Genomic DNA, 24,691 nt, shown 5'->3' on the forward strand with positions numbered 1-24,691 from the left:
GGGTGACGGTGGAGGTGCACCGCGTGTACCGGTACCCCTTCGAGCAGGTGGTGGCCAGCTACCTCCGCAAGGTAACCGGGCCGGCCCGCGCCCTGCCGGGGCAGGAGCGCCTCACGGCGGCGGCGGGGCCCGGCCGCGGGGATCGCCCGCCCCGCAGCCGCTCAGCTTAGCCGCTCGTTCCTGCGTTAACCGCTGGCTCTGCCCCGGTTCTCCCTTCGGCAGCCTGTCTCCGGTCCTGCTTGCGCGGTGGCTGCGTGGAAAACCGTAAATCTTGTGTCAGTGCGAGAGAAAACCGGCGCGGGTAACGCCGCTCCGGAGCGCGGAAACCCGCCTGGCTGCCGCCTTTGTCCCGCCGCCGTGGCCGGGCACAAGCAGGGTCCGGCTCTGGGAGGGGGGGCGGCTTGTGGGCCTGCGGGCCCCTCCCGCAGCCGAAGGCTTGGGTTTCCTCTTTGTCAGAGCTGTTTCGTGCTTAGGTGACAACTTGCGTTTCCGTGCCCGAGGCGTCGGTGGCGTGTCGGTCACGTCCGAGTCTCCGGACTCCGGTCTCCCCGCGGTGCCCGGGCTGGGTCCAGCGGGGCCGGGGCCGGGGCCGGCCCCGGTGCGGGGAACAGGGCGGGCAGGGCCGTGGCTGCGGAGGAACGCCGGCGGCCGTTCTTCTTGGCCAGAAAACGGCCTCACTAACCCCTGCTCGGGGAGCGTGCTGCGGGCGGAGGGTGCGAGAGGGGACGCGGGTAAACAAAGGCACCGAGTCCTGCGGCTGCCCCGGGGCTCTGCTCCGCGGGCGGTGTGTGCCCGTCTCTGCGCCGCGGTGGACACGGCGGGGGTACGGCACGGCACGGCTGCCCCGTGGCCCACGGGGAGCGCGCAGCCGCGACGGCAGCACCTGCCCTTCCAGGGGCTGTGCCGTGGCGGCTGGGATCTGTTGGAAGGAAAGATCGGATCCGTAGAAATGAATTCTGGTTTTCTGTCCTTGCAGGATGCTAACCCCTGCGTCGCTGCTTGGCGCAGTACGGCTTTTGGCCTAGTAGCGCCACAATCATTAGACTTTTAAGCAGGCTTTAAAGTGAAAATGTTTTGCAGCGGCAGAAGGCTGTGTTAATGGCAGGTAAACAGTGTTTCTGTGGTGCATCTGCTCCTAGCAAAACAGCGTCCTGCTAAATTTTCCTTCTGAGCGCTGTTGTCCCTCAGACCCAAGCTCCAAGCTGTGCATCAAAACTGTCCTCTTTGTTGGTGTTTTCCTTTGAACAGTAGCACAGATATAGGGATGAATTAAAATCTTTATTACAAGCTGATGCTGGGCTTTTGCCCTCTAGCTGTGGCTGGTTTTTGTGAACACCAAGGTGAAGAATAGAGCAGGCTCCATTATATTTGTTTTGGCTGCCTGTGTTTAAACATTAACGGTAGAAGCAAGCAGCTGTATAGCGCAGGGCATTTCCTTGGCACAAAACCCCATGGGTTTGCGAATGTTCTCAGCAGGACAAGATGTTTAAACAAACGTTGGCTTCGGGCTAAATTCATCCTTGATGCAACCAGCTTAAAACACAAGGAAGGATTTTTTTTTTTTTTTGTCTCAGCCAGCTGCCAGTTCTCCGTCTCCTGTTAGCAGAGGTCTGTCTTTGACAAAGGCAGTGCCAAGAGGAACCCGGAACATGTCCGCTTGAGAGAAGCCCAGTGAGCTCCGGCACCCGGGCAGCTGTGCGGCTGATGCACAGCAGAACTGGGCTGAGCGCGTGGGGCCCCGTCCTGTGGCTGAACTTGCCCGGCGTTCTGCTGCGGTGCGAATGCCCCGGGCAGCCCTGGCCGGTGCGGCGGCAGAGCAAAGCCCCGCATGCTTGCTTGCAGCCAAGGCAGTCCCAACGACTCTAATTCATCAGCAGTGCCGTGATGACCTGCGGTGTGCAGCCTTGCTCCTGCTGCTGCCGTCCCAGGTGCTGGGAGGCAGAGAATGCCTCATGCTGAGTAACCTTTTATTAAAAATTGTCAGATCCTTAAAAACTGGATTGGTTTTATGGGTTAGGGTAGGAGGGGAAGAGGATACGTTGCACTTCTACCGAGAAATAACAAGTTTTTCCTGTTTGCTGAAAGCCTGTAAAGACAACATTGGGCTTGCTGGAGTTACCAGGCTTCTGCACACAATCTCAGTGCGGTCAGCTTCTCGTCTATAGTGTCCATCTCATGAGGAAATGACTGATGAGATACGTGAATCTCTAAAAGATGTAACTGACTGCCTAATTTTTTTCTGGTGTTTGATGGCTCAGTACAAAATGGAATTGGATCCCTGTAGTGGTGTCATGCCCCATACTGAAAACGAAACTGTCATGTATGTGAAATTCTTTTACAGGGGAAAGACCGAAAATATCCTCACAAGCCGAAGTGCCAGAACTTTGAACAGTAAATACAGGCAAAGATGCTTAGTCTGGAGTCTTCTATTTCTGTTAACCATCTACAGCTATTCTTTTTTTACACTAGAATAGGACTGTCCAAAGATGCATTTAAGGTTTTCTTTAAAAAAAAAACCAAAAGAGTGGGGGGCAAAAAAGGAAACATTTTTTTTCTCTCGCCCTGCTGCAGAAATCCCGAGCTGTGTCTTTGGCAAGCTTGGGCAGTCAGATTTGCTAACCATGTAGTTTAGACTGCCACACTATGGCTAACCAATGGATGTGCTCCGAAATACTCATTTGAAAACTGAACAAACTTGGAAAAGAGAAGGCAGGGCCAGCTTTTGCTGATTTTCTTGAGTGCTTGGCAATTAGAGGTGAGAGGAGAAGCAGAGTTAGTGCTTTTCGTTGTGAAAGAGTTGAACCAGAGTAGAAATGCAAATGGGAATTGTATTCTGTAGTATACTTCCATATGACTTGAGAAGGGCAGCTGGAGGTGAATAGTGAGGCTAATTATGACAGCCAGAAGCGCAGAGCAGAAAGGTTAAAATAATCCTCATTTGTATGTTGCAGCAAAGTGCATCACATGCTTTTAACCAGGAATTTACTATGATTGAAAAAATAATTGCCGTAGTTACTCAAATGCCATAGTTAAAGTTGACTTCAGGGCTCCTGCTCTCGTTCTTTCTGTTGTGACTCTGCAAGTTGAACCTTTGAATATTGTTATGTCACAAAATAGGGTGGGAAGGTGCAACCAGCTGTGCTCTCAGAGGAGACCAAAGCCAAAGCAGTTGGGGTTCTTCAAGGGCATGTTTGTGCCAAGACGTCTCTTGGCAAACAGAAATCCCCTATTGCCTTGACTGGGGCATTTTGTGTACCAGCTGCAATTTATGATCTCTGAGGATGGAGCAAAGAAGTCACTCGGACTGTGGAAGGTATCAGTATGGGCTTTTTTTTTTTTTTTTGACCTCCCCTCCCTCTTGTGCATCTCTTGGGTTAGGTTTAAAACATTCCTGTATTCTGCAGCAGAATTGCACCCAGCTTCTCTAGAAATGTGCTCTTACCGCAGAGGTGTGTCGTCAGCTTTCATTACGTAGAATCAGTAAGAAATAGGTGGTAATCAGAGGGACAGCGTGCTACATCAGATATTGGGGTATATGTTCTTGTATGTCGGTTCAGAAATATGCTAGAAAATATTCTGCCTTTGCCACGTGTTTCTAGAGAGAACGGCCCCTCCGTGGTCGGTGTGGGAGGGCAGGCACTGGCAGAGCGCGACCTCGAGGGATGTATTGGGTGGGTCGGATGGATGGCGGTCTGCAAGGGCTGCTTTCTTTCCACGGAGTACACCTTTCGGACAGCTGCGATGCAGGTGAGGAGGAATCCTGCTGGAAGTAGGGGCACTAACTTCTGTCATACCCGTCCGATGTGCCTGGGCTCGTGTGGCTGGTCCCCAGGCAGAGCTGCTGCCTTACTGAGGCTGTAGGAAAGCCAGGCGGGTTAGACCTTTTTGGAGTGCGGAGCCGAGGGGAGTCTTGCCCTGTGCCCGGGGCCCGAGCCTGCTAGAACGGACAGCAGTTTCTGCTGGGGTGGCCTTTAGGTTAGCGCAGGTGTTGCTTTAAAGTGAGCCTGGGAACTGTAAATCAAACATTTAGTTCAAGTATGACAAATTGTTTTGTATTTGAAATAAGTGTATCTGTGTGTGAAAGGCTTTTGTATTTATCGATCTTTATCACAGCAAGTAATCTGTGCAGTGCGTTTGCTAGACTTTTTTTTTTTTAAATTTACGTTTATTCACAACCACCACGCTTCCAAACCAATAACAAAGTGGAGGAATCTGGAAAGGTTTAGCTGATTTTGCAGCATCACTGCTTCATTTCCTTGCAGTTAGAAAAGAAAGAATCAGAATATTTATGAATTTAAATATTATTATTTTTTGCAAGTCTTTGAAGCTGTCATTGTGATTTATGTGGGCTCCATTTGATCTTGCATGTAAAACCAGCCCTTCATTGCTTTGAAATATTTCATTTTTATACAAATCATGTGTAACCTGCAGTGATTTCACTCTGCTGCTAAATACGGTGCTGCTTTTGGAGGCCTGCTATTTCCCTCAAATAACTTCTAAGAAACATTGCTGTGGTTAGGAACTGCTGTTTTTGATGAATGATTGTACACATTCCAGTTAGGAAAGGTACGTGAGGGTCTTAATTCCCTGGCTTCAGAGTAATGACTAATGCAATCAATTCTGCTTGTTGTTATTTGTAGAAAACAATCAATACATTTGCAGGAAGACTGAATGAAAGCACAGGAATTCTTTATCTAATTTTAATTGTCAGGTTTTTGCAAGTGGAGGATGGAGTGCTTCAGTTCCAGTAGGTGTGACATGAGAGGTAACCCCCTAACTGCGCGGGTACCCCCCCGTGCTGGGGTGCTGAGGGGTTCCTGGGTGCGGAGCTCTCAGTGCTTCCAAACTGCTGTTTGCTGGTACCACGCTTGCGGCTCCGCATCTGTAAAACAGGCTCTGACATCTTCAGAAAACACTCACGACGAGCAGTCAGGGTAGAAAAAAGTAATTTCAAAGCTGTGGATAGCTTAAAGGCAAAGTCAGCTTCGTGGCTTCTGCTGTCGGCTCTTTGTTTGGGGTCCTCTTAGTGTGATGGAGGAGAAATGTCTTTAAAATAAGCAAATCAATCTGGAAAGAAATTTACGACAGGAACTCATGGGAACTATTTAATTTTTTTAAGAAAAGTGCGCACGCTTCATCTGGATAACTGTTTCTTTTTCCTAAAAGTATGCGAGTTGCACTTCCCCGGGTGCAGTCTGAGATGTAGGAAACGCGTCGGCTGCGGTCTGGGAAGGGTTGAACGCAGACAAGGCGTCAAGATTGTCCCCAAGCGGGGCGAGGGATGAGATTTGCTCCTGCGTCGAGTAAGCAGGCAGGCCTCGGGGTCTCCTCTGCTCACGCGTTGCCAGAATGAGGAGGGGGTCGTGCTGGTCCCCTCCCGGGGGGACCCTTCGGCAGCTCCGCACACACCAGGTTGGGGCAGTGCCCGCGGACCCCTGCTCTGCTTGGCCTCAGCGCGGGGGGGACAGGCAGAGCACCCCGCTGTCGCCCACCCCGCTGCAGCACAGCCGTGCCTTCGCAGCCTGCACCACAAGATGGCATTCCCTCCTCGCCAGCTGGGAGCGGGAACGGCTCGCGGGATGTCGCTTCTGCCCCCGAAGCTCTGACGTTTCGGCTCCTTGGCCTGTCCCGCAGGCGGGAAAGCTGCCCTTCGACGCCCCGGCCGGATTCTGGCTGCGCTGCGCTCCGGGCCAGCCTGCCCGGTGCTGGTTTGCAGGCGCAGGCTGAGGGCTCGGTAGCCCGGGGCCCGTCCCGGTCTCGGCTCCCCGAGTCCTCTCTCCCGGTGCAGGGGTGCCCTTTGCGGCGCGGCCGGCGGTCGCGTTCTCCGAGCCGCGCGTGGTGGGAGCCGCGGCGTTCGGGCATGGCCGCGGATTAGCAGCGCGTTCGTAGCCACCTCTCTCGGGGTGATTCCAAATGTTGGAAGTCCTCGCTCCGTCCTGCGGCCCGACGCAAGGAGTTGGGTGTGAGGATGCTGGAGCCGCTGTGGCGTGTGACCTGCTGGAAGGGTCGGCAGCGCCTGCCCCGTGCCCTTGCGGAGCAGGAGAGGTGACGCGGGGCGGTTCGCGTCTGCGCTCCGGGGCAAGGAGACGGCAGGGCAGGGCTGGAGCCCTTGGGCTAGTGGGAGCCCTTCGGACAGGGGGGGATTCCTCTGCCTGTGGTGCTGGGGAGGAGGGTTCAGGGGTCGAGTTACTGCAGGGCTGAAATACCAGCCAGGCTGAGATCTCTTTGTTCTCTGCTGCTGTTAGCTTTGGCGTCCCCGGGGAATGGAAGCCTTGCAGGGGAAGGGAGGCTGTGGCTGGCTGGAAACACTATTTTTGTGGCTGTTAGGCTCTCCTAGCCATTACATTTGCTTGTAGACTTGTAATGTTATTTCTTTTACTGTGCTGTGTAGGAAATTGAGTCTATTTCTGTTTAAATACAGGGGTAATAGAGCCTGCTATTTAGTGGAAGATTTATGTAAATGGCTCTTTGTTTCACACGATTGGGCCTTACAGAGTGTAAGTTACATCGATAATGTAATTATGCCACTACTGCCATTTCAAAGCGGCACGTCGTGGAGGAGCCTCCAGTTTCTGTATAGAGTAGGACTTGAAAACCCTGTGCTTTTTAAATCAACTTTTATTCCGCAGCAAGAAAGAATGGTAGAGCTGGATTATAGAACAGCCTGTTCTGGTGGTGTTGACCATTTTAGTTTAGAACCCAAGATTTCTTTTGTATTGGGGCTTTGGAGCGCCTATTATTGCACATCATAATTGCATTACGTAAGCAGAGTTAGCCTTAAAATGCAATTTCCCCACCTTTCCTAAAGCTTCATGCTTTGTTTAATGCAATCTGGTGGTCAGTATCTCTTCAGCCTGGCATTTGTGTTAGCATGGAGGTTACAGTAACTTTTGTGTATTATTTGAGTTCAATAAATTACCTTGCGCTTTACAATTTAGAGTTAATTATTCAGGTGAACATTGATTACTTTTTGCAATGGAGAGTAAGGTCCTTGTAGCCTTCTGTGTCTCATTTCTAGCCAGAGGAGTTTTGTAAGTTCCAAAATAGACTATTCATCCTTAGAAGTCCTGTTCTTGTGCATACATTTCTTATATAGGATGTTGCCCTACAGGCAACCTATACAATTTTGGCAGAATGCCTTTTCAGTGGGGGTCTTGGAATGAGAATCTCTTTCTTCCAGCCTTGAAACGACTTGTCTGTACAGCCTGAGGAAAATGAGGTTACCCGGAGCAGGAACAGGCAGTAGCCATCCTTATCCTTGCTGCAGGCCAGCCCCTGAGCAGAAGAGCGTGCCCTCTCACCAGGCTGGACCCACGCTGCAATCCGAAGTGACGTCGCGCTGTCACACTCTTCTAGCAGCTTTTGCAGGACAGCGGAATGCTATGTACCAGAGTCTGCATTTGGGTGACGCTGCACCGTACCTTTCCAGCTTTTTGCTTGAGGAAATAGGTTGTGTGGCGGAACGTGCTTAGCGGCAGTGAGAAGGAGCTTGCTTGCTGCAGAAACTCGGGATGCCGTTGTTCTCTGCGGAGTGCAGCACATGGGGCTTTGGCCCGTGGAGCTGCCACGCTGCTGAAAGCTCTGCTTAGTCCTCATTTGAGAAATGTGATGTGGGTCAAGAGGTCGTGTCTTTGCTTCTGTGGTATGGAGGGTGTGTGGAGGATGTCTGTATGCTGCAGCAAAAGCTAGCATCTCCCCTTCAAGCGATTTTTCTCATAGCTGTATTGTGTGTTTTCTGTTTGTTTTCTAATCTTACTTGCTAAGCTAATCTTATTAAATTCTTCCTTTCTGCTAACTTGAACGGAGACTGCAGATTGTTAATATCAGGCAGCTCGTACCTGTTGAGAGAAGCTATGAAACTGCTTCTGACTCGACAGGTGACAGCTAGCAATTTTCTTTTACCCATGTGAGGAGTGGTAATCTTTACCCTATGCATTTTCCTCCCAGTATCCCAGTCCCATGGAGAAACACATCACAGCTGTAGAGACAGTGGAAGAGAAAACAGGTAAGCTGCCTGACTTTTCTTACAGAGGTAATTAAAATTTTTCATAACCTTTAAAATTAATTCTGTAATAGTTGTATTTCAGTAGAAACTGGGCACTGCAGACATGCCTGGGATCCCTGTGTGCTCGACATTTTATAAGCAAGACCAAGAAAATATTACCCCCTCTCCCCACAAAGCGTGTGTTTTAACTGCATCAAGTATTTAAATTTTCAGCTTATTCCGAGGCCATTAGACACGTTATGCCTGGTTTCTCTGTAGTACGTTCTTTTGTTGTACAGTTCCTCGGTGTTTCTGTGATGGTTTCCATCCGCAGTGCTGTATGGATCAGAAGTAAGGCCCCTGGAAGGAAGCACAGTGAGCTGTGTGGATCGATCCTCAGGCGCTCCACAGGCATCACACTACTTGGCTTTCATGGTCCCTGCCTTCGGAGGGATCACCTGCTGTTTCACTTCCCAGATGAGGAGGTAGTTCCAGGAATCGGAGTCTTGCGTGGTGGCCTTGTAGGATGCTGATAGTGAGAAAACGATCACAGATCCTCAGTCTCTTGCTTTATCATTCAGAATTCCTGAAATGCCAAAAATCAGATGTTACCATTTTCCAATCATATTGACAGGAAAATAAATCTGCTTGGGTCAGAGCACAGTTGTCAGATCAGGTCTGCTGATACCATGTGGATTTTTGTTTTCCAGTTGCTGAGCTTGCAGGAATTGCTTGCAATTCGGCACTTAAAGTAACGTGTCTGTGCGGAGGATGTATTAAACAGTTATGCCACCAAGTGGGAAACAAGTACCATAGGACTGTGTGTGGAAATAACTACCTTTCTTCCTAATATGGGAACTGTGATCAAATACTCATTTGGGATGAAATAAGAATTTACAGACTTTAAATTTTTAGTCCCAAATGCTTTAATCCTTAAAGTTTTAGTCTGTAAATTCTTTATCGTACATTTAGAGAGATGTCTTCTGTCTTGCAGCTTGGGTTTAATGGTGGCTCTTAATTCCAGGCTCATGCTCTCTTTCTGAGCAAGTTGTTAGTGAGGATGCCCTGAGGTTTAAGAAAGCCAAGCATTAGTGCTGCCGTTGCCGTTTTGTTCAAATGCAGTAAACCACTCTTTCCAGAGAATGCTTTTCTGCTCTGTGTTGCACGGAGGTGCTTCGTGTTATTAATATGATGTGTTTGTTAGAGTTCTGAAAACTAAACCCCATGAAGTTTTCATTTCACAGATCCCACCAAATGCAACTGTTTGAGAAGGTACTCTTTTATCCCGGAGAAGTCTTTAACCTGGGCTGCCTGCCAGTTGGCTTCTCATTCGGTAGCGTTCTGTTCTTGATCCGGGTCATTAAATATTAAAAGGCAAAGTGATTCTAAAAGCCAACCATTTTTTTGAGACACTAAATAACTGTAATTTGTTTCCTAATAGATAGTTTTGTCCTTGTCACTGGGTCCAACTCAATACAAAAATAAACGTGTGATGAGACAGGACTGTTCTGTAAATCTCATACACAGCTTGTTTGCCCAGAAAATAAGCCTGAGAATATAAAGTAGGGTAGGGGTAGATATAAACTAAAGCTTAAGTCAGTATGTTGGTCTGGCAGCTCAGTCGCCCGAGCTCTTCTCTCGCCCCAGTCATCGTGCACCCGGTGCCACCAGGAGCGGGGTTCTCCAGTGGGTCCTGCCAGACCCTGCCCAGGCTGCAGGAGGGAGTCTTGCGTGCACCCACACAGCCTGGCACTGGCACCAGCACTGTCTGCGGTGCTTTGCTACCCAGCAGCACCACTATAAATGCCAGTAAAATGTTTGTACCACGTGCTGGACAAGGGGGGTCTGGATTGCAGTGATGGATGCAGATGCCGTCCTTCTAAGGCAAAGTGCAAAATGCCCATAGCAGTCTTATGTACAGCCTTCTGTGTGGCAAAGCAGCAGAAGTACTGGGTTATACTTAAAAGAAGCCCAAAACCGTCCCCTCCCCGCAATGCTCTGTTAATTTGCCAGCATTTCTGCTTGCACATTTGCTGTGCTGTGAAGTCTTCCAACTACTTTGTTTTTATTAAAAAAAAGGTAATATTTGCTGCTGTAACTCTTCCCTTCTGATTTTCTTTTATCATCAGATTTGTCTACGGGGATTGTTTACCGGAGGAGAATTGCAACGTGCCAGAATGTGATTCCTGAAATTTTAAGAAAGGTAACTACTTAGAGAAACTTAGTCAAGTTGTAAAACCTTAATGCTTCACTGTGGTTTATCGTGTTTAAAAGGATCACATTTCCTAATGATTTCTTTTTAAATTAGAAAAGTTACTTTTAAGAGAAGTTAAAAGAAAAAAAATCCCTAGGAACTGATTTTATATTTAACTTGAATGGACAAAATTGTAGCCTTGAGGACACTAAGATGTAACTGGTGGTGGTGGTTGTTTTACACGCACCGATGGGCTTTTAGCTTTTGTACCTGGAAAAAGTAAAGATGTTTTAAAATGTTACCTGGGCCACAGTGAAAGTAAAGGCATTCCCCCCACCCCAATATAACAATCTTATTGTCTGTCAATGCCCCCGATTGTTGTGTGATAGATGGTATTTTTATAAAAGCCCAGTCTTGTGGATCTCAGCAAGAAGGTGGCAGCTGGTAATAAACACTGGGTAATTATTTCTAAGCTGAGCTCAGGTATTTTGAATGTCTGATCCATGGCTCCTGAACATATTGGGCTGTAATCTCTCACAAAACTATTCTGTAAGTGAATTCAGCAGAATTTAAAATAATACTTAATGTGCCTATAGCATGTCGGAATTTAAATATGGCATTGTAGAATCCCTATAAAGAAGATGAGACAAGGCTGTAGAAAACGTAAGGACCTGGGCTGTGCAATCCCTTAGTGTCTCTCTCCTGTGTCTCTTTTAGCGACAGTCCTTTCTTCCAAGTTTGTTATGGAAGGAGAATTAGCCTTAATTTATTATTTGTTTTTTTTGCAGAGTATCTTGGAGCAGATAGTCTGTATACAGAAAAGTACATTTACATTCATGCATGATTAAATAACTGTACTGTTCCACAGCCTGCATGGTTAAAAGTGTGCATGTACTCTTCCTGGTGCTGACGATTCTGTATGTTTTTGCCTCTAAACATGTGTTTGTCTCTTCCAAGCCTCACCTGCCAAGGAGAACATATCATTGCCCTATACAGGCAGAATGTAAATAAACCAATGGTGAGATTTTCATCCCTTTCATCCCTTCTTTGGCCCACGCTTGCTAGATCAAGGTCACTCAGGTTGACAAGTGGGCTCTCAGAGGAGACCTCCTGGGAGAAAGGAGCTGGAGCAGGACGTCAGCTGCTGCGCCTGGCAGCAGGAGCCTGCAGAGGTGCAAGCCTTTCCCCTGCCCTCACGGATTAGCTGGCGGGTTTGGCTGCCTTGCATGTAACTGTTTGGAAGGGGCTTCCCTCGTCCTTTGTTGTCATAAATTAGCTGTCAGCAGCAAGACAGGAAGCATGAAGTGATGCAGGTAAGTTGGCCTGCAGTGGTCTTGGAAGTCCAGCTGGGGACTGAGCAACTTCCCTAAATCTTGGAGTGTTTGCATGGCCTTTAGTAGCTGCTGAGGAAGTTGAGTGTTCTCATTTGGGCTAACGACAGCTGATGTGCCCTCTTCCTGAATCCTCAGTCCTGTCCTCTGAGGCTAGTGATAACTTTGAAAATACTGAGAAGTGATTCTACCCCTTGTTCTTTTTTTTTTTTAAAAGCTATAATTCTTCTGTTTCCCAGGTCAGTATCTTAAAAGTGCCTGACATCTACTTGGAAGAGGAATCTTGGCTTAATATGCAGAAAAGAAATATGGCTATGAAAACTCATTGTCTTACGTGGACACAGTATGCGTCTCTGAGCGAGGAGTCTGTCTTCAGAGAGAGCTTGGAGAATCCAAACTGGTGAGTGCTGGCTTCTGGGTGTAGCAGTGCCCGTGTGCCGGCTCAGGGCTGCTGCTGCAGGCCCCTGCCCTGAAAACAGGTTTTCTGTTGCCTTTTGAATGCCTGGAATGGGAGGGGTCTGAATAATAATTTCTTTGGTATGTCTTGAATGCATTTGAAGCAGCAGCTGTAGATGTCCTGTAGGTTTCCTCTGGCTTGTTCAGATGCGAGGTTAGGTTCTCTGGCCAGAGCACAAATAATTGCTGGAAATTAATTTTCTGTGTGCTGCTCTGCAGTCATAGAAGGCTGCCCCGCTGTTCCTGCACAGCAGGCATAGCCAGAGTGTTCGTTTTGCTCTCGTGCCTACCAACAGATGCTTGGACAGCAGTTTAAAAATTATCAGCTCCCTCCTGCTTGCTGGCCATTGGCATGGAGCATACTTGTTCCCAAACAATTTTCTTTCTCCGGTGTTTGGCCTGCTGTGCCCGGAGATGTAAGCTGCTGTGGGACTTTGCCTGGGAGAACATGCACTTGTGTTTGTACAGAGTGGAGCCTCAAAATGTCTTTATGCACATTTATGGCAGGATCAGAGTGGAATTTCTAATTCCTGTAACATTGAAATGAGCAGGTATGTAATAATGTGACTGTCTTAAAAAAAGATTTATTTCCAGGTGATGTCACCCCCATTAATTCTTACTTTGTTCTGGTGTCTCTTGTAATTAGTCGTTACTTTTGCTTTATGATGTTCCCTGGGAAGCATGGCAGGGTTGTCCAGTAAGGTCCATGTGACTTCGGAAAGCTCTAAGGATGCTTAAGAAAAAAACCTACCAACTTCAGATGAAATTAAATTCTTTGTGGCTTAGGCATTTTTGAAAACCCCTATGCTGGGAAGTTGCTGTTTGAGGCCATGTTCCTCTGGCTTTTAAAACTGTTTTGTTTCAAAAGTTTGCTGGGACCCTCTGTCCTCACTGAGACTTCTTCTGCATCAGAGTTGCATTGCAACAATAGATGTTGGTCCTGTTGGTGTAGAAACTCTTAACTACTGCAACTGGTCGCTCACTCACGCCCTGTTTTCAAGGCTTTGCAGTTCCAGTTTGGGAAGGACACTGTCCTCAGCGTGCTGCTTCTGCTCCTGCAGGCTTGTGCAGGGGAGTTGTCTGCGCTCGTTGTCACCACTGCTCACTCTTATGTTAAAGCATACTGTGGCAGTTGGGAAGGCAGAGGTGTAGCTGGGCTGCCAGAGTGTGATTGCAGCCTCAGCGGGTTCCTTTACACAGGCTTTCAAGCCTCTGGATGTACCGTGGGTGCCGATGCAGGTCAGCAGCTGCAACATGTAGCTGCAGGAGCCTGCGGACCTCAGCTGTGCTGCCCTGGCCAGGTAGGTTCAAGGATACCTGGGTGTCTGCACACACCACTGTCACTCCTCAGGAGTCTTATGGAGGTAGTCGGATCTAACAAATGCTGGCTGGCAAAACAGGCATGAAATTTCAGCTGCATGTAGTATATGTACAGTGACACTTACATTTGGATAGATGAAGGAATTATGTTAAAGGGCATAACGTTAGCAGTATAGTATTGCACTGGAGAGAAATAAGAAAACACACAGTGAGGAGACTGAAGTGATCCTGATTAGTGGGAAAACTGTACGTTATGCCACTAAAGAGAGAACAACATTATGAGAGTGATGGTAACCTGAGTGCAGACAGAAACTCGTCTTTCTCCCCTACTAAGCACTGCTGGGCAGATTTCAATAGCAACCTCCTGAAACTCTTCAGGGCACTAAAAGCGTGAAGAGAATGAGAATTTCCTGCTCCTCAGTCAGACACCGTGCGCGTGTTGTAGTGGGCTGTTTGTTTGTTTAATCAGCTTTAACACAACATTGTTAAGGATGCTGATAAATTAAAGCAGAGTGCCACTTGGCTGGCTTGCGTCTCGGATCAGCCGCCTGAGCAGGTCGACTGCCTTCGCCTCTCCCCGCACCTCCCGGGTGCGCAATGGGCTCCGCGCCGGGCGCTGCCTGCTCCCGACCCAGCAGGGAGCTGGTGGCTGGGGAGGTGGGCGCAGGCTGCTCTGCAGGCTCTCCCGGGGGTGCGTTACAGCTGCAGCCCCCGCAGCCCTGCTCTGTGCCTCTGCAAGGAGATCTCTTGCCAGTGGGGTTAGTGACAGAGCTGCTGCTTTGGGGAGCTGCAGCCTGGTCCCGGGCACGCGTGGTGGGAGGATGCTGGTGGGAATCCAGAATATTTCTAGCCCTGTCAGATGAAGTTGTAACTGTCTGTGCTGACTTCAGCCCAGCTACTTTGTAGACCAATATGCTGTAGAAAATCAAACTGTGAATCCAGTCCCTGCTGGGACCAGTGGCTTAGACGTTTAGCAGAACCTCATCCATAGGATGTGGATTAGTTTACCCAGTTTGAGATTGGCAGTTACATCCTTTATTATTTTCAGCTAGGGAACCGCAAGTCAGGGAGGGGAGGCTGCAGCCTTCCTGATGTCCCTAATGGAACTGGGGCAATTGAAATGGTGCTTGCTTAGTCCCAAACAGTCAATTTAACCACAGTGTAGTTCTTCCTCTTAATGTTAGGTGGTTATTTGGTCCTAAATAAATGTGAATGCGGTGATGCCAACTGCTACATATTCTTGCAAAGTGAATTATTGTGGGTGCTTCCAAGCAGAGCATAAAAGTGTCTGAAAAGATCTAGAAGCAAACAAACATTACCATAAATAAATTATAAACCATTGTAAAAGGCGTGATGGGGCATATCGGTGTATTCAGAGACCAGAAAGCACCTATGTTATCCTCTTGGCTGAATTCCTTAATGACACTTTTTTTTTGGTTTCTATGATTTAATTGGTGTTACAGACAAGCATCTCATCTTGATGTCTAAAGTCCAAAGAAAGCCACTTAGTCCCCGTGGGCAAGGTGTGGCCACAGGCAGAGCCGCAGGCTCTGAAGTTGTACACTGGCAAATTTCCACGTGTCTGGGCAGGTTATATCTGTCTTCCACAGTGGAGAATCCCTGTGTAGCTTGAATTTTGTCTCTGATGTCATTTGCCGTCCCTTTGTGTTTTGGTTTGCCTGCTTTCCCCCTCCCCACCAGGACCGTTTCCTTACTTTTTCATTTTGTATCCCTCAATTGCCATCAGATTCCCTTTATTACCCAGCGCTTTCCCTCATTTCATACCGCCCAAGGGAGCTGCAGGCTCTTGCAGCGTGCTGGGCGCAGGGTGAGATGATGTCTGCCTGACGTGGAGAGATGCATCTGATACATGAGCAGTGCTTGTCAGCTGGAGATGGGAATTAAAAAGATCTCCCGTACAGAAGCTCCCTCTTCTGAAAAGCCTTGCATTGGATGTAACTTTTAATTTAGTTTTGAAAGCTGTGCAGGCTTTGGAAACTCTCCCTGACGCTATCTGAACAAGAATATTGCTAGACTTCTTATACTAAAGACACTTTAATTAAACTCCCATCATGAAAACAATTAGACCAAATTTGCCGTACTTAACTAGTCAATAATTTAGTAGTTGGATCTCATTAATAGACTTCTCCCTGTGACTGTGTTGTAATGATGCGGCATTGCCAGCTGCGTGCTACGGAAATCAATCAGAGATCAATATTTTCCTTGAGCCTCCCTTTTTTGTCCCTACAATGGTGAAACTGCAAAACGAATAAATAAATCCCAACCAGAGCAGCTGAGTTCAGCGGTGGATTTTTACTGCTGGCATCCATCCTGTGGTTGGGCGGAACTGCTCACGTTCTCCGGCTCCTTCACTTGAACTCCGCGCATTTGTCTTCTTGCCGAATTGCATCGACAGAAATAATAAAGGGTCGTGGCCCGCCGAGGGCATCAGTGGTGCCGGGTTCGCGTGCGTGCCGTGGGGAGAGGAGTGGGGAGTCCTCTCCTCGTGGTTACCACTGCCGCTGTCTAGCTTGGCCGGGATGGCGTCCCGAGGACGCTCTCAAATCGTACAGGCGTATTTCACTGTGTCTGCAGCTGGCGGCTGTTGTGTCCCCTCCAGACCGCTCTCTCTGTTGCTGCTCTTCGGGCTTCTCCAGTGAGCGCGTGTCTTTGCTGAAGCAGAGCCCAGCTGGACTTCAGCCGCACTGACCGCGGGCGATGGTCGTTACAAACCTCTCGTTATGCTGATGTTCCTGTATCTCGCTACGTTTGCTTTGAGATTGTCGTACAAAATATGTGAATGTAAGAGATGAAAACCTTACTCGGGTATCAAACACTAACTTTCTAAGGTAGAGTTTACACTTCATGTTTACTAAGTAGACAGAAAAATAACAGGGTGTTATGTTCCTGTTTCTTAGGACAGACTTCACACAAAAAGGCAGAATATCAGTTACGGGGGCAGGTTTGCTCAACTGTGTGTTGGAAGCTTTTGCTCAATCGTTTTTAAAGCAAGGTGTGAGGAAGGTAAGTAATTTATTGCTTGAATTTCTTCCCTGAATCGTATTCTAAATTTTTTCAAATCACCAGATCATCTGGGCTCAAAATTAAATTGATGTCTTAAGTCTGGATTCTTTACATCTTTTAATTGTTGAAAAAATATTTGAACTTTTGTCTACAGAGAATAAGCAGAACAAAAATGGATTTAGTTTTATTATGCTAATAGTTTTATTTCAAATACACTTTACAACATGGCATGTATGACTGTATCAGTTTCTGTAATTCATTCTTATTCCTGATTTCCCCCAGGCATTGAAACAGTTCTTCTTCCTAATGCCTCATTGTACCAGCTAATACTGTAATAATAATTTGTGGTTCTATAGCACCTTTACACTGAAATAGTCAAAAGTAGTCAACACGAATTTATATCATGTCACACATTTTTCTCCAGTGCTGTTAGATTTTTTTTTTTTTTAATTTTTTTATTTTTTTGGCAGCTTGATGTATTTACAATAGCCACAGTCGATCTCCCTGTAGCAGTTCTGTATACTTCAATAGTTCTGTCTTTCAGTAAGAATTATGAAAGAGGATAAAAGCTATCCAGCAGAGCATCCCAAGGGAGTTAGTGTTCAAAGGCCTTTCGTTTCGGGGAGTCATGTCATATTGATAAACTAGGTTTAACAGCAATGTCTCCTGAAGCGTTTACTGGGAAATGAAGTTGTGTGGAAGTCTTGTCCTCTGGAAGTTTGTGCCTTCAAGAGATTTGGGGATTCACGTTGTACTGTGCAGACTGTTTAAAATTTACACCTGCTGAAAAAGGAGCAAGAAGGAGAAGGAAGGAATATTTGATTAAACCTTTTTAATGAGAAAGTAAGAGAGTTTTTTTGCATTTGTTTTTTTTTTTTTTCTTCTTTTTTCCCCCCTCCAGTTTGTATCTTGTTTCAGATGAATGAAAGCATATGTATGTGCCTGAAAACATGGCATTTTCATGGCTGGGCTCATGAATCTTGTGTACTGCAAGACTGTAATGAATCTATATTTAGCATTGTTTATCATTTTTTAGTTATCTAATGGAGAAATTTGTTTTTCAGATGAACTTAGATGTCCACAGTTCAGATCATGCCTTACGCCATTCTTTAATTATTCACAGGGACCAAGTGGTTAATACTGTTGAAGTTTGTTGGTTTTTGGGTTGTTTGGTTTTTGTTTGTTTGGTTGGTTGGTTTTGGTTTTAAGTGGCCTTAGTAGTGTCCTGTCTTTTCTCCTACTGAAGTCAGTGGGTGTTGGAGCGTGGAGCCTGGGCAGCACCCGCAGTCCCTTCGGACACTCTCCTCTCTGCTGGCGCAGGGGCCAACAGCCCCAACCTCTCATTTGTCCTTCAGAAGCAGATTTTGGAATCTGTGCCCCAGGAACTGCAGATGGAAATGTATTTCAAAAGTCACAGCCATTTATTCATTTGCATATTCTTAATAACTATAAGACCTTTTTATTGTGGCTTTAAAATAAAAAAAAAAGAGAGAAGTAGACAGCTATGCTAGTGTAAGCAATGACCATGAGCAGTGAAACGTGTCTTGCAGGCTTATGACAACGCAGAGCTAGCGGATAAAACAGACTAGCTCACAGTATCTCTAGAATGTTGCATTAGAAATCCTTCAGCAATTTTGGCTATGTCTGCAGATTTGTGAAAAAGAAAAATACAAGCGCACCAGATCTGGTATAAATGTACAGTCTTGCCTGGTTTTTCCTCCCACCTCCAAAACATCCATCTCCCTGAGGCAGCAGCTGTATCTATGCGTTTCATTTCTTCTAAGCTGTTCGATAGGGTTCCTTTTGTGGCTTGGCCATAGAGTAGTTTTGAGGCACGTTTTACGCAGATGTAATAAATGGCAATACAAAGATGGTATTTAAAGTTTTAATATGTATGTTGCATGAATGACAATGCTTGATAAATGTTCTCCAGGCTTCCATTTACTTCCTATCTTCCAGTACCTGATCTGCATCCTTCCTAATGGCCTGGCAAAGAAGGCATTGCTTTTCTTGCACCTGGCATAATTGGTTGGAATACGTAAGGATGTTACTTTCAAAGCCAAACCATGATTCCTGCTTTATCTCCTCGATCCTGATAGCACTGCACTTCTTCATCCGTCTGTTTGGAGAGGCTCAGATGAGATAAGGGAGTAAGGGAACAGTGGGAGGCAGCAATGTGAGGGGGCAGAGGAAATGGAGTAGGGGATGAGCTACGTGAAGAGTAGGAGAAAATACTGCATGAATATTAAATCTTGTGAACGACTGCATTAAAGCTCTTCTATTCACACAGTCCATATTAAATACCTTTATTTTACAGAAAGAGAGGGAGAAGTTACTATTTGTGAAACTATTCGTGGACACCAAAGGCACTGATCTTTTTAATCATTATTTTTGTAACTAAGATATGAGCCTGTTCTGTGGGTAGGGGTTTTTTAATGCCTAGCACAATGATGGTGACATTTTATGGCTCCTCATGTTTGTTACATTTCTCTTATTTTATTCCAACTCTGAACAAAAATATAGGAGATAAAGTTCTCCTGCTCTGCTTTTGTTTGTAGAAGTCATAGTGCATTTGTGTGGAAATTACAGCATTTATGATTATTTTTTTCTTAGCTGTTCAGAAAAGGTATTAATGAATGATGTGAACCCACATTATCGCCAGTAAAACTTTCTTCCTGAATAATTCAAAAGTCTGAGCAGACATGCTGGTAAATCCCAGTTACCAGCACGGCCTGTTCTGGGTCTATTGGCAGGAGCCTGGGTTCCTTCGGAGGGGGGAAAGGATGCTCCATAGTCTGCAGGCAAAGTCTGGCAGAAGTTTCCAGCACAGGAGGGGTAGTGGTGGCCCCTAAAGTCAGCCTTTGTGTGTGTTTGTGTGAGTTTTTAAAACTTTTTTAAAAAGTGGCCTGATTCATTTGTACATGTCAAAGTTTTGATGATCTCTGCCAGTGTGAAGCAGTACAAATGACAAAGTTATGAGTGATTTTAAGGCCACACGATAAAGGAGCATTTGTAGCAAGAAACTTTTGTTATGTTGGTAGGTGTTTCATCTGTTGCCTCTTAAAAGTTGCAACATTTCTGTCATTTTCACTTCTTGGTTTCTTTTTTAGGTTCCTTTTGCTTGACTTGAATATATAAGGAGATGGAAATTAAGGGCCATGATGTAGTGTTTGTTAAGTGATGGAACTGAGCTCAAATAACAAATATTTAACTGAAAAATGTTTTGTTATGGTTACAAAATGAATTAAAAGTATTAGGTGCTCTTTTGAGAGACAGCATAAAATTTTCTGCTAGTCTGTTAAAATGTTACCCTGCTTTTGTACCGGCAATGGAAATGAGGTGTGCACTGCAGTATGCGTTGCCTTCGTCAAACAGGCCATTTATACTTTCCTGTACATCACTTAACCTCTTACTTAAAACTTACAGTGTTCAGTAAAGATGTGGAGTGTGTTACGGACGTGATGTATTCTCTCTGTCCCTATCAGCTGGGAGGCTGGTCTGGCTCCTGGCAGATATTCCAGATACACATGTAGGCTGCTCAATGAGTCTGTGGTGCTGGAAACTCCTTAGACTGCCATTTTGCATTTCCCTCGTTATCCGGTCACCCCGCTGCTGGGTCCGTGTGCCCTCTGTGGTTTCAGCGTACTGGCTGTGGTGACAAAGTGACACTCGCTGGAGGAGTCACCCGTAGCCGTTCCTGAACTGGGAATCTGCTGGGCTCCCGTCCCTGCGAGTGCCTTGGGGTGTTAACACCGATAAGGACTGTACGTAAACACTTATGGCAGGATAGCTTCTTACAGTAGCAGAGTACCTGCACCTTTGAAAAATAAAACTATTCTATGGCTTGTCTGTCAGACAAGCTTTTAAGCTACAGCTGTAGAGGTGCAGAGTTTAATGGGTAGGCAATGTTTTGTTCTGCATTTCAAGTGCATCAGTGCACTCTAAACAGTGTAAATTTAGTGCCTTTGAGCCTGATCTCCTGGGACTGAGATTTAAGTGTTTGAACTTCAGTTGAAAGGAATATATTGATTAGGCTTTGATTTAGTTGTTCGTTGCTGAAGAGATACTGGGTAATGACTTGTACCTACCCTTTCATATTTTATTAGATTAATGGAGTCCCCTCTAGTTCCTCTTTTCTTCCTCAGCACCATTTTGTGTAAAAGTCTGCAGTGCTATGAGGACAAATAAAAGAAAAAGCAGTTGACACACTGTGAACATAATTGATTCAATAAGTAACATTTTAAAATTCCCTAGGCAAACCTCTGAGTCTTCACTTATGTCAGTTAGTGCTTCAATCTGTAAACAGTGGCATGTCCAATTTAGACTGATAGACTAAGGTAGTCAGCTTATTGCCTTCTACAAAGAATAAGCATGGAAGATGAACTGTTCTTCATAGATATAAAATATCTTGTCCTTTTTTTTGTAGAGATGTGAAAAGAAATTCTCTTGACCTGTTTGTTAAAGTTAATTGTCTTTTTTTACCTCCTCTCACAGTGACTCAAACTGAGTAAACCCTTTTTCTTTTATCTTGACAAACAGAGCATGCTAGGGTAAGCCTTAGCGCCACACAGTTATAGCTAAGCTCCAAGCTTACTTCAGTCCACAAGATCTGACCAAACATTAGAGGTAGGGTTGGCAAATTACTACAGTTTCAGTACACAGAGCGAGCCAAAAAGTGGAAGAGGGAGGGATGTTGTAGAATTTCTCATCTAAAGTGAGTGGGTTTTGCTTTTCACCAAATAGGAAGCTGCTCCTCTCACTTTGTACTGAACCTTGAACTTAAATGAATTTCAAAAGAGCGAAGCATCTGGCTGTGGAGCAGTCTGTAGCCCTGACGTGGGAAGAGCACTTGGTCGAAAGCTTCCCCCCCTTTTTCGGACACTGCCCTGCTCTGGGTAGTTCAGTGGTTTGCACCTGCGCAGCTGCTGCTGGTCGATGGGTGCCCAGGGCTCGTCTGCAGTGAACCCCCCAGACAAACAGAACCCCTAGATGCAACCTACATTTTGCTTTATTAATAGTTCATTGTTTGGTAGTTCCTCCTTCCTTCGCAGATCAGTCCTGGAGAAGAAGTACTTACCCTTGTGGCCCTCTGATGGCATTTTCCCCTTCATTTCAATATTACTTTCCTTCATTATAGAAATAATCACAGGGGCTTTTATGGGGAGCTTTCATCTTCGCACACCCAATTGCTTGTGAAGAAGACGAGTGACGGTATTCCAATTTTAAAGAGGGATATACCCAGGTGCAGGGATGAGAAGTGGCTTGGTCCAAGCAGAGCAGTGGCAGAACTGGAATAAAATGTGTGACCTGATTAAGTGCCCTGGCTTCGTGCAGCCTTGACTTGGAAGAGGTTGCAAGCTGCGAAGGGTCCTTTGTCCTCTCCAGGGTCCCCCTGAGCAGCCTGTGCCATAAGCGCTTCTTGTGCCTCCCGGGCAGTGGGGAGGACCGCAATGAGTTCGTGTGGGACCATAAAATGCAATTTCTTTTTTTAAGGCTTTACTGGGTGCCCTTTCTAATATATGAAATACTTAAGTTGTGCATAGAACTGGCATTTATTTGTGCTTTTTTTCCAGGGTATTAAAATAATGGAGACACTTCTTCAGGAGCAGCGTGAGTGATCGTGCTCTCAGTGAGCAGCTGTAAGTACAACATCCATTTACAGATAAGAAAAATTGTTCAGAGTTTGTGATACCTATCGCACATTGTGCTCCTTGTAGTTCTACAAATAAATGTTGGGGTTTTTTGTCCGTTACAAATAGCATGTAACTTTTGAGGAACTTTGAAGAAAAATAATAATCTACTGCAGTGTTAGGCTCAATACTATTCCAGAGTTTCTGAATAGTATGTTGATGAAGATGTCTTCTGCATCCTGTATTTTATCCTCTCCTCTCTGTTAATATATCGTGAGTGCAATAGTCCTAGTAAAATAAGACGTTGGTTCTATCTAAGGATTTTTACTGAAAAGGGTTTTCTGTGGAGGGAAGATTTGGTCAACTCTTAAATTAGCTTCAGAACAAGAGCAAATGGCTGTTGAGTACCTCCTAATAAATTTCTTCTAAAATCTATTTTCTCTGCTTTTGCAGGAGGAAATGTATTTGCATAGAGTTTCCTTGGAACAGCATATCTTCATTGCCATTGGAATTCCATGGCTGTTGTCTGAACTTTACTGGTACCATTTTATTGAGGAAAGAGCATTTACTGTGCACAGCTAGAAGAAAAGAAGACCACAGACTGCAAATCTTTTACAAAAGATTAAGGAATTCTACTACTTAAGAAAACGTTGATCGTGAAAATCAGGGAGGAACAAGTGTAAGCTTGGAAACAGCATCTTGCTGTGAATTGGTGCTATAATCTCTAGAGACTGAGAATTCGGTAAGGGAACATAGAGCAACAAAACAAAAATAGCCCTTGTTGCCGTGAAGCCACCCTTGCCTAGTCAACCAGTTGCTTTGTGTCTTGTCAAGGGAGGTACAAGCACACCCCATGCGCTGTTTATTTCACAGCTTGATTCTGTGGGGTGGAGGCTTCATTCTACAGAAAAGAAGCTCAACTGTAGCAGCTGAGTAGGGTTACTGTTCCCACTTCTGATTGCTGTGTTGGAAATATTTCGTTATTATACCCCTGCCAGCATGATTATTTTCAGCTGTGAAGACATGCCTCAATACAAGTTTTGCATATATTTGAATTCTTTCAGAAAGTATTTCTCTTGTATTGCTTCTGAATAGAAGAAGAAGAAACCCAGAGGGGAATTGATAAAGTGTAAGTAAAGTTCCTGACAAAGAGTGTCTCATACGCTTCTCTTCCTTTTGTTCCACACACAGCATCAGGATAGTTTTATTTTAAACTTTTCATTTAAAATTCAGATAAGCACAAAACCGTCTTTGATACCCTTTACTGAGTTAGGGTAATACCACACTTTACAAATAGCCCCATTAAAGTCTGTGTTTGTTCTTTGTGGAGATTTGAACCAGTTATTTGATTGCCCTAAAGCAAAATGATCGGCTTTGCATTTTTCAGGGTGGGTTGTGTTTTATTTTCTCAAATGTGATGTAAACTCTCGGTGGACTCTTCCTTATGCTATGCCTGAGTGCTGCGGGCCTGCTTATTTCAATATTTAATGGTCTCAACTATCGTATTCTGAAGCTAAATGAGCGTACTACTAAACAGCCCAGCCACAGACTGTGGCCACGCGCCAGCTCTCCAGTAGTGTGAATCCATGAACCTTTGCTTCCGTGGCTGGTGCTACAAGTTTACAGCTAGCCCATACCTTGTGATGAGAGACCCATGGCACGGTCCTTAGGAAATGACTGTATTTTGTATTGGCCTAGTGGAACAAAATACTTTCCCTTCATCTTTCTTATTTTGGTTATTAACTGATTCTTGTGAATTTGGACTCTGAGTACTGAACAGTAAATATTTATGAAATGTAATGGCCAAGACTAAATACATTCATTAGCATATTTATTTTTATTGAGTTGCTGCTTTGTGTGCCTGAGGAAATTATCACATTACTTCTATTTGAACTGCTATGTACATTTTTAGGACTAGCATTTTTATTCTTGCATCACTTGATTTTGGAATTAGGATGGGAAGCATGTGTGTCCTCCCCCACTCCCAAAGTAGAAGTAGTGTGTGAATAATGAAAGTTCAGTAAAATCCGGTCTCTTCTTCAAAGCCTGAGTTGCCCATCTGTTTACTGGTAGGTGCCAGAAAGAGAAGGGTTAAGACTTCTCCTGGGAGCAAGGTGCTTTTTGTGATGCCAGGGAGTAAGGTCAAGGTGGTGGAATCGCCTGGCCCTTGCTGGAGGCGCCCGGACCCCCTGGGCTCGTCCCCCGGGGCTCAGGTCTGCCCTGGTCTGCTGGAGAACAACCCCGCTGGGCAGGGAATGACCCCGCTCCAGCCGCAGACCGGCAGCTGCAAGTAGCTTTTGTTTGGAAGATCTTCGCATGCTGTGTCCTGCACTGGAGCTTAAGTCGTCGCGCTGCTAAAAGGCATTCCTGCTTTTCCCCGGGAGCAGCCCCTGGTCAGAGGGAGGTCTGAGGAGCTCTTGTCGGCAGAGCGGACGGAGTCCCTCAAGGCGCTGCAAAGTGAGTGGCCGGGACATGGGGATGTGATGGGCACGTTCCCCGGGGAGCAGGTGCGGTGGCACAGTATCAAACATTCAGGTCAATCCCAGTGGGCAGTTAACTTCACCCATCTAATTTTTTTCAGAAACAACTTGCCTTTGGTGGTTTTTTTTTGCTCTATGTCTGTATGTTTCTTCCTGATGTACATTGTCATACCAAGATTGAAGATAAATGTTTTCAGATACAGAAAATAAACTGACCAGATCTGATGTCCCCTCTCAGACCATCTGTAAGACAGTGTGTCTTGTTACACTGA

The 24,691-nt window shown here is 45.9% G+C and overlaps 1 protein-coding gene across 2 annotated transcripts; it reads left to right on the plus strand.

Annotated features, from left to right (window-relative positions):
• Positions 1-6: 6 nt before the first annotated feature.
• Positions 7-24,526, plus strand: PRELID2 (PRELI domain containing 2). 2 transcript variants are annotated; one of them, XM_010578785.1, is made up of 7 exons: positions 7-71; positions 7,948-8,005; positions 10,114-10,187; positions 11,749-11,909; positions 16,204-16,309; positions 21,883-21,948; positions 22,393-24,526. In XM_010578785.1, exons 2-6 carry the CDS (start codon positions 7,960-7,962, stop codon positions 21,925-21,927), a joined length of 432 nt encoding a protein of 143 aa, XP_010577087.1. In that variant the 5' UTR covers positions 7-71; positions 7,948-7,959; the 3' UTR covers positions 21,928-21,948; positions 22,393-24,526. The 2 variants fall into 2 exon arrangements, with proteins under 2 accessions (XP_010577087.1, XP_010577088.1); XM_010578786.1 differs by lacking the exons at positions 16,204-16,309; positions 22,393-24,526 and having other exon boundaries at positions 21,883-21,938.
• Positions 24,527-24,691: the final 165 nt, after the last annotated feature.

The sequence above is a fragment of the Haliaeetus leucocephalus genome, unplaced genomic scaffold (assembly GCF_000737465.1).
Source record: "Haliaeetus leucocephalus isolate CR32 unplaced genomic scaffold, Haliaeetus_leucocephalus-4.0 Scaffold656, whole genome shotgun sequence".
Lineage (NCBI taxonomy): Eukaryota > Metazoa > Chordata > Aves > Accipitriformes > Accipitridae > Haliaeetus > Haliaeetus leucocephalus.

What these genes read in the sequence shown, in the direction of transcription:
- PRELID2 (XM_010578785.1), top strand. Translation starts at nt 7,960, where the DNA reads ATGGAGAAACACATCACAGCTGTAGAGACAGTGGAAGAGAAAACAG. An exon ending in GACAGTGGAAGAGAAAACAG is followed by an intron (nt 8,006 to 10,113) that starts GTAAGCTGCCTG and finishes TTTTATCATCAG; the next exon opens with ATTTGTCTACGGGGATTGTT. An exon ending in TTCCTGAAATTTTAAGAAAG is followed by an intron (nt 10,188 to 11,748) that starts GTAACTACTTAG and finishes TCTGTTTCCCAG; the next exon opens with GTCAGTATCTTAAAAGTGCC.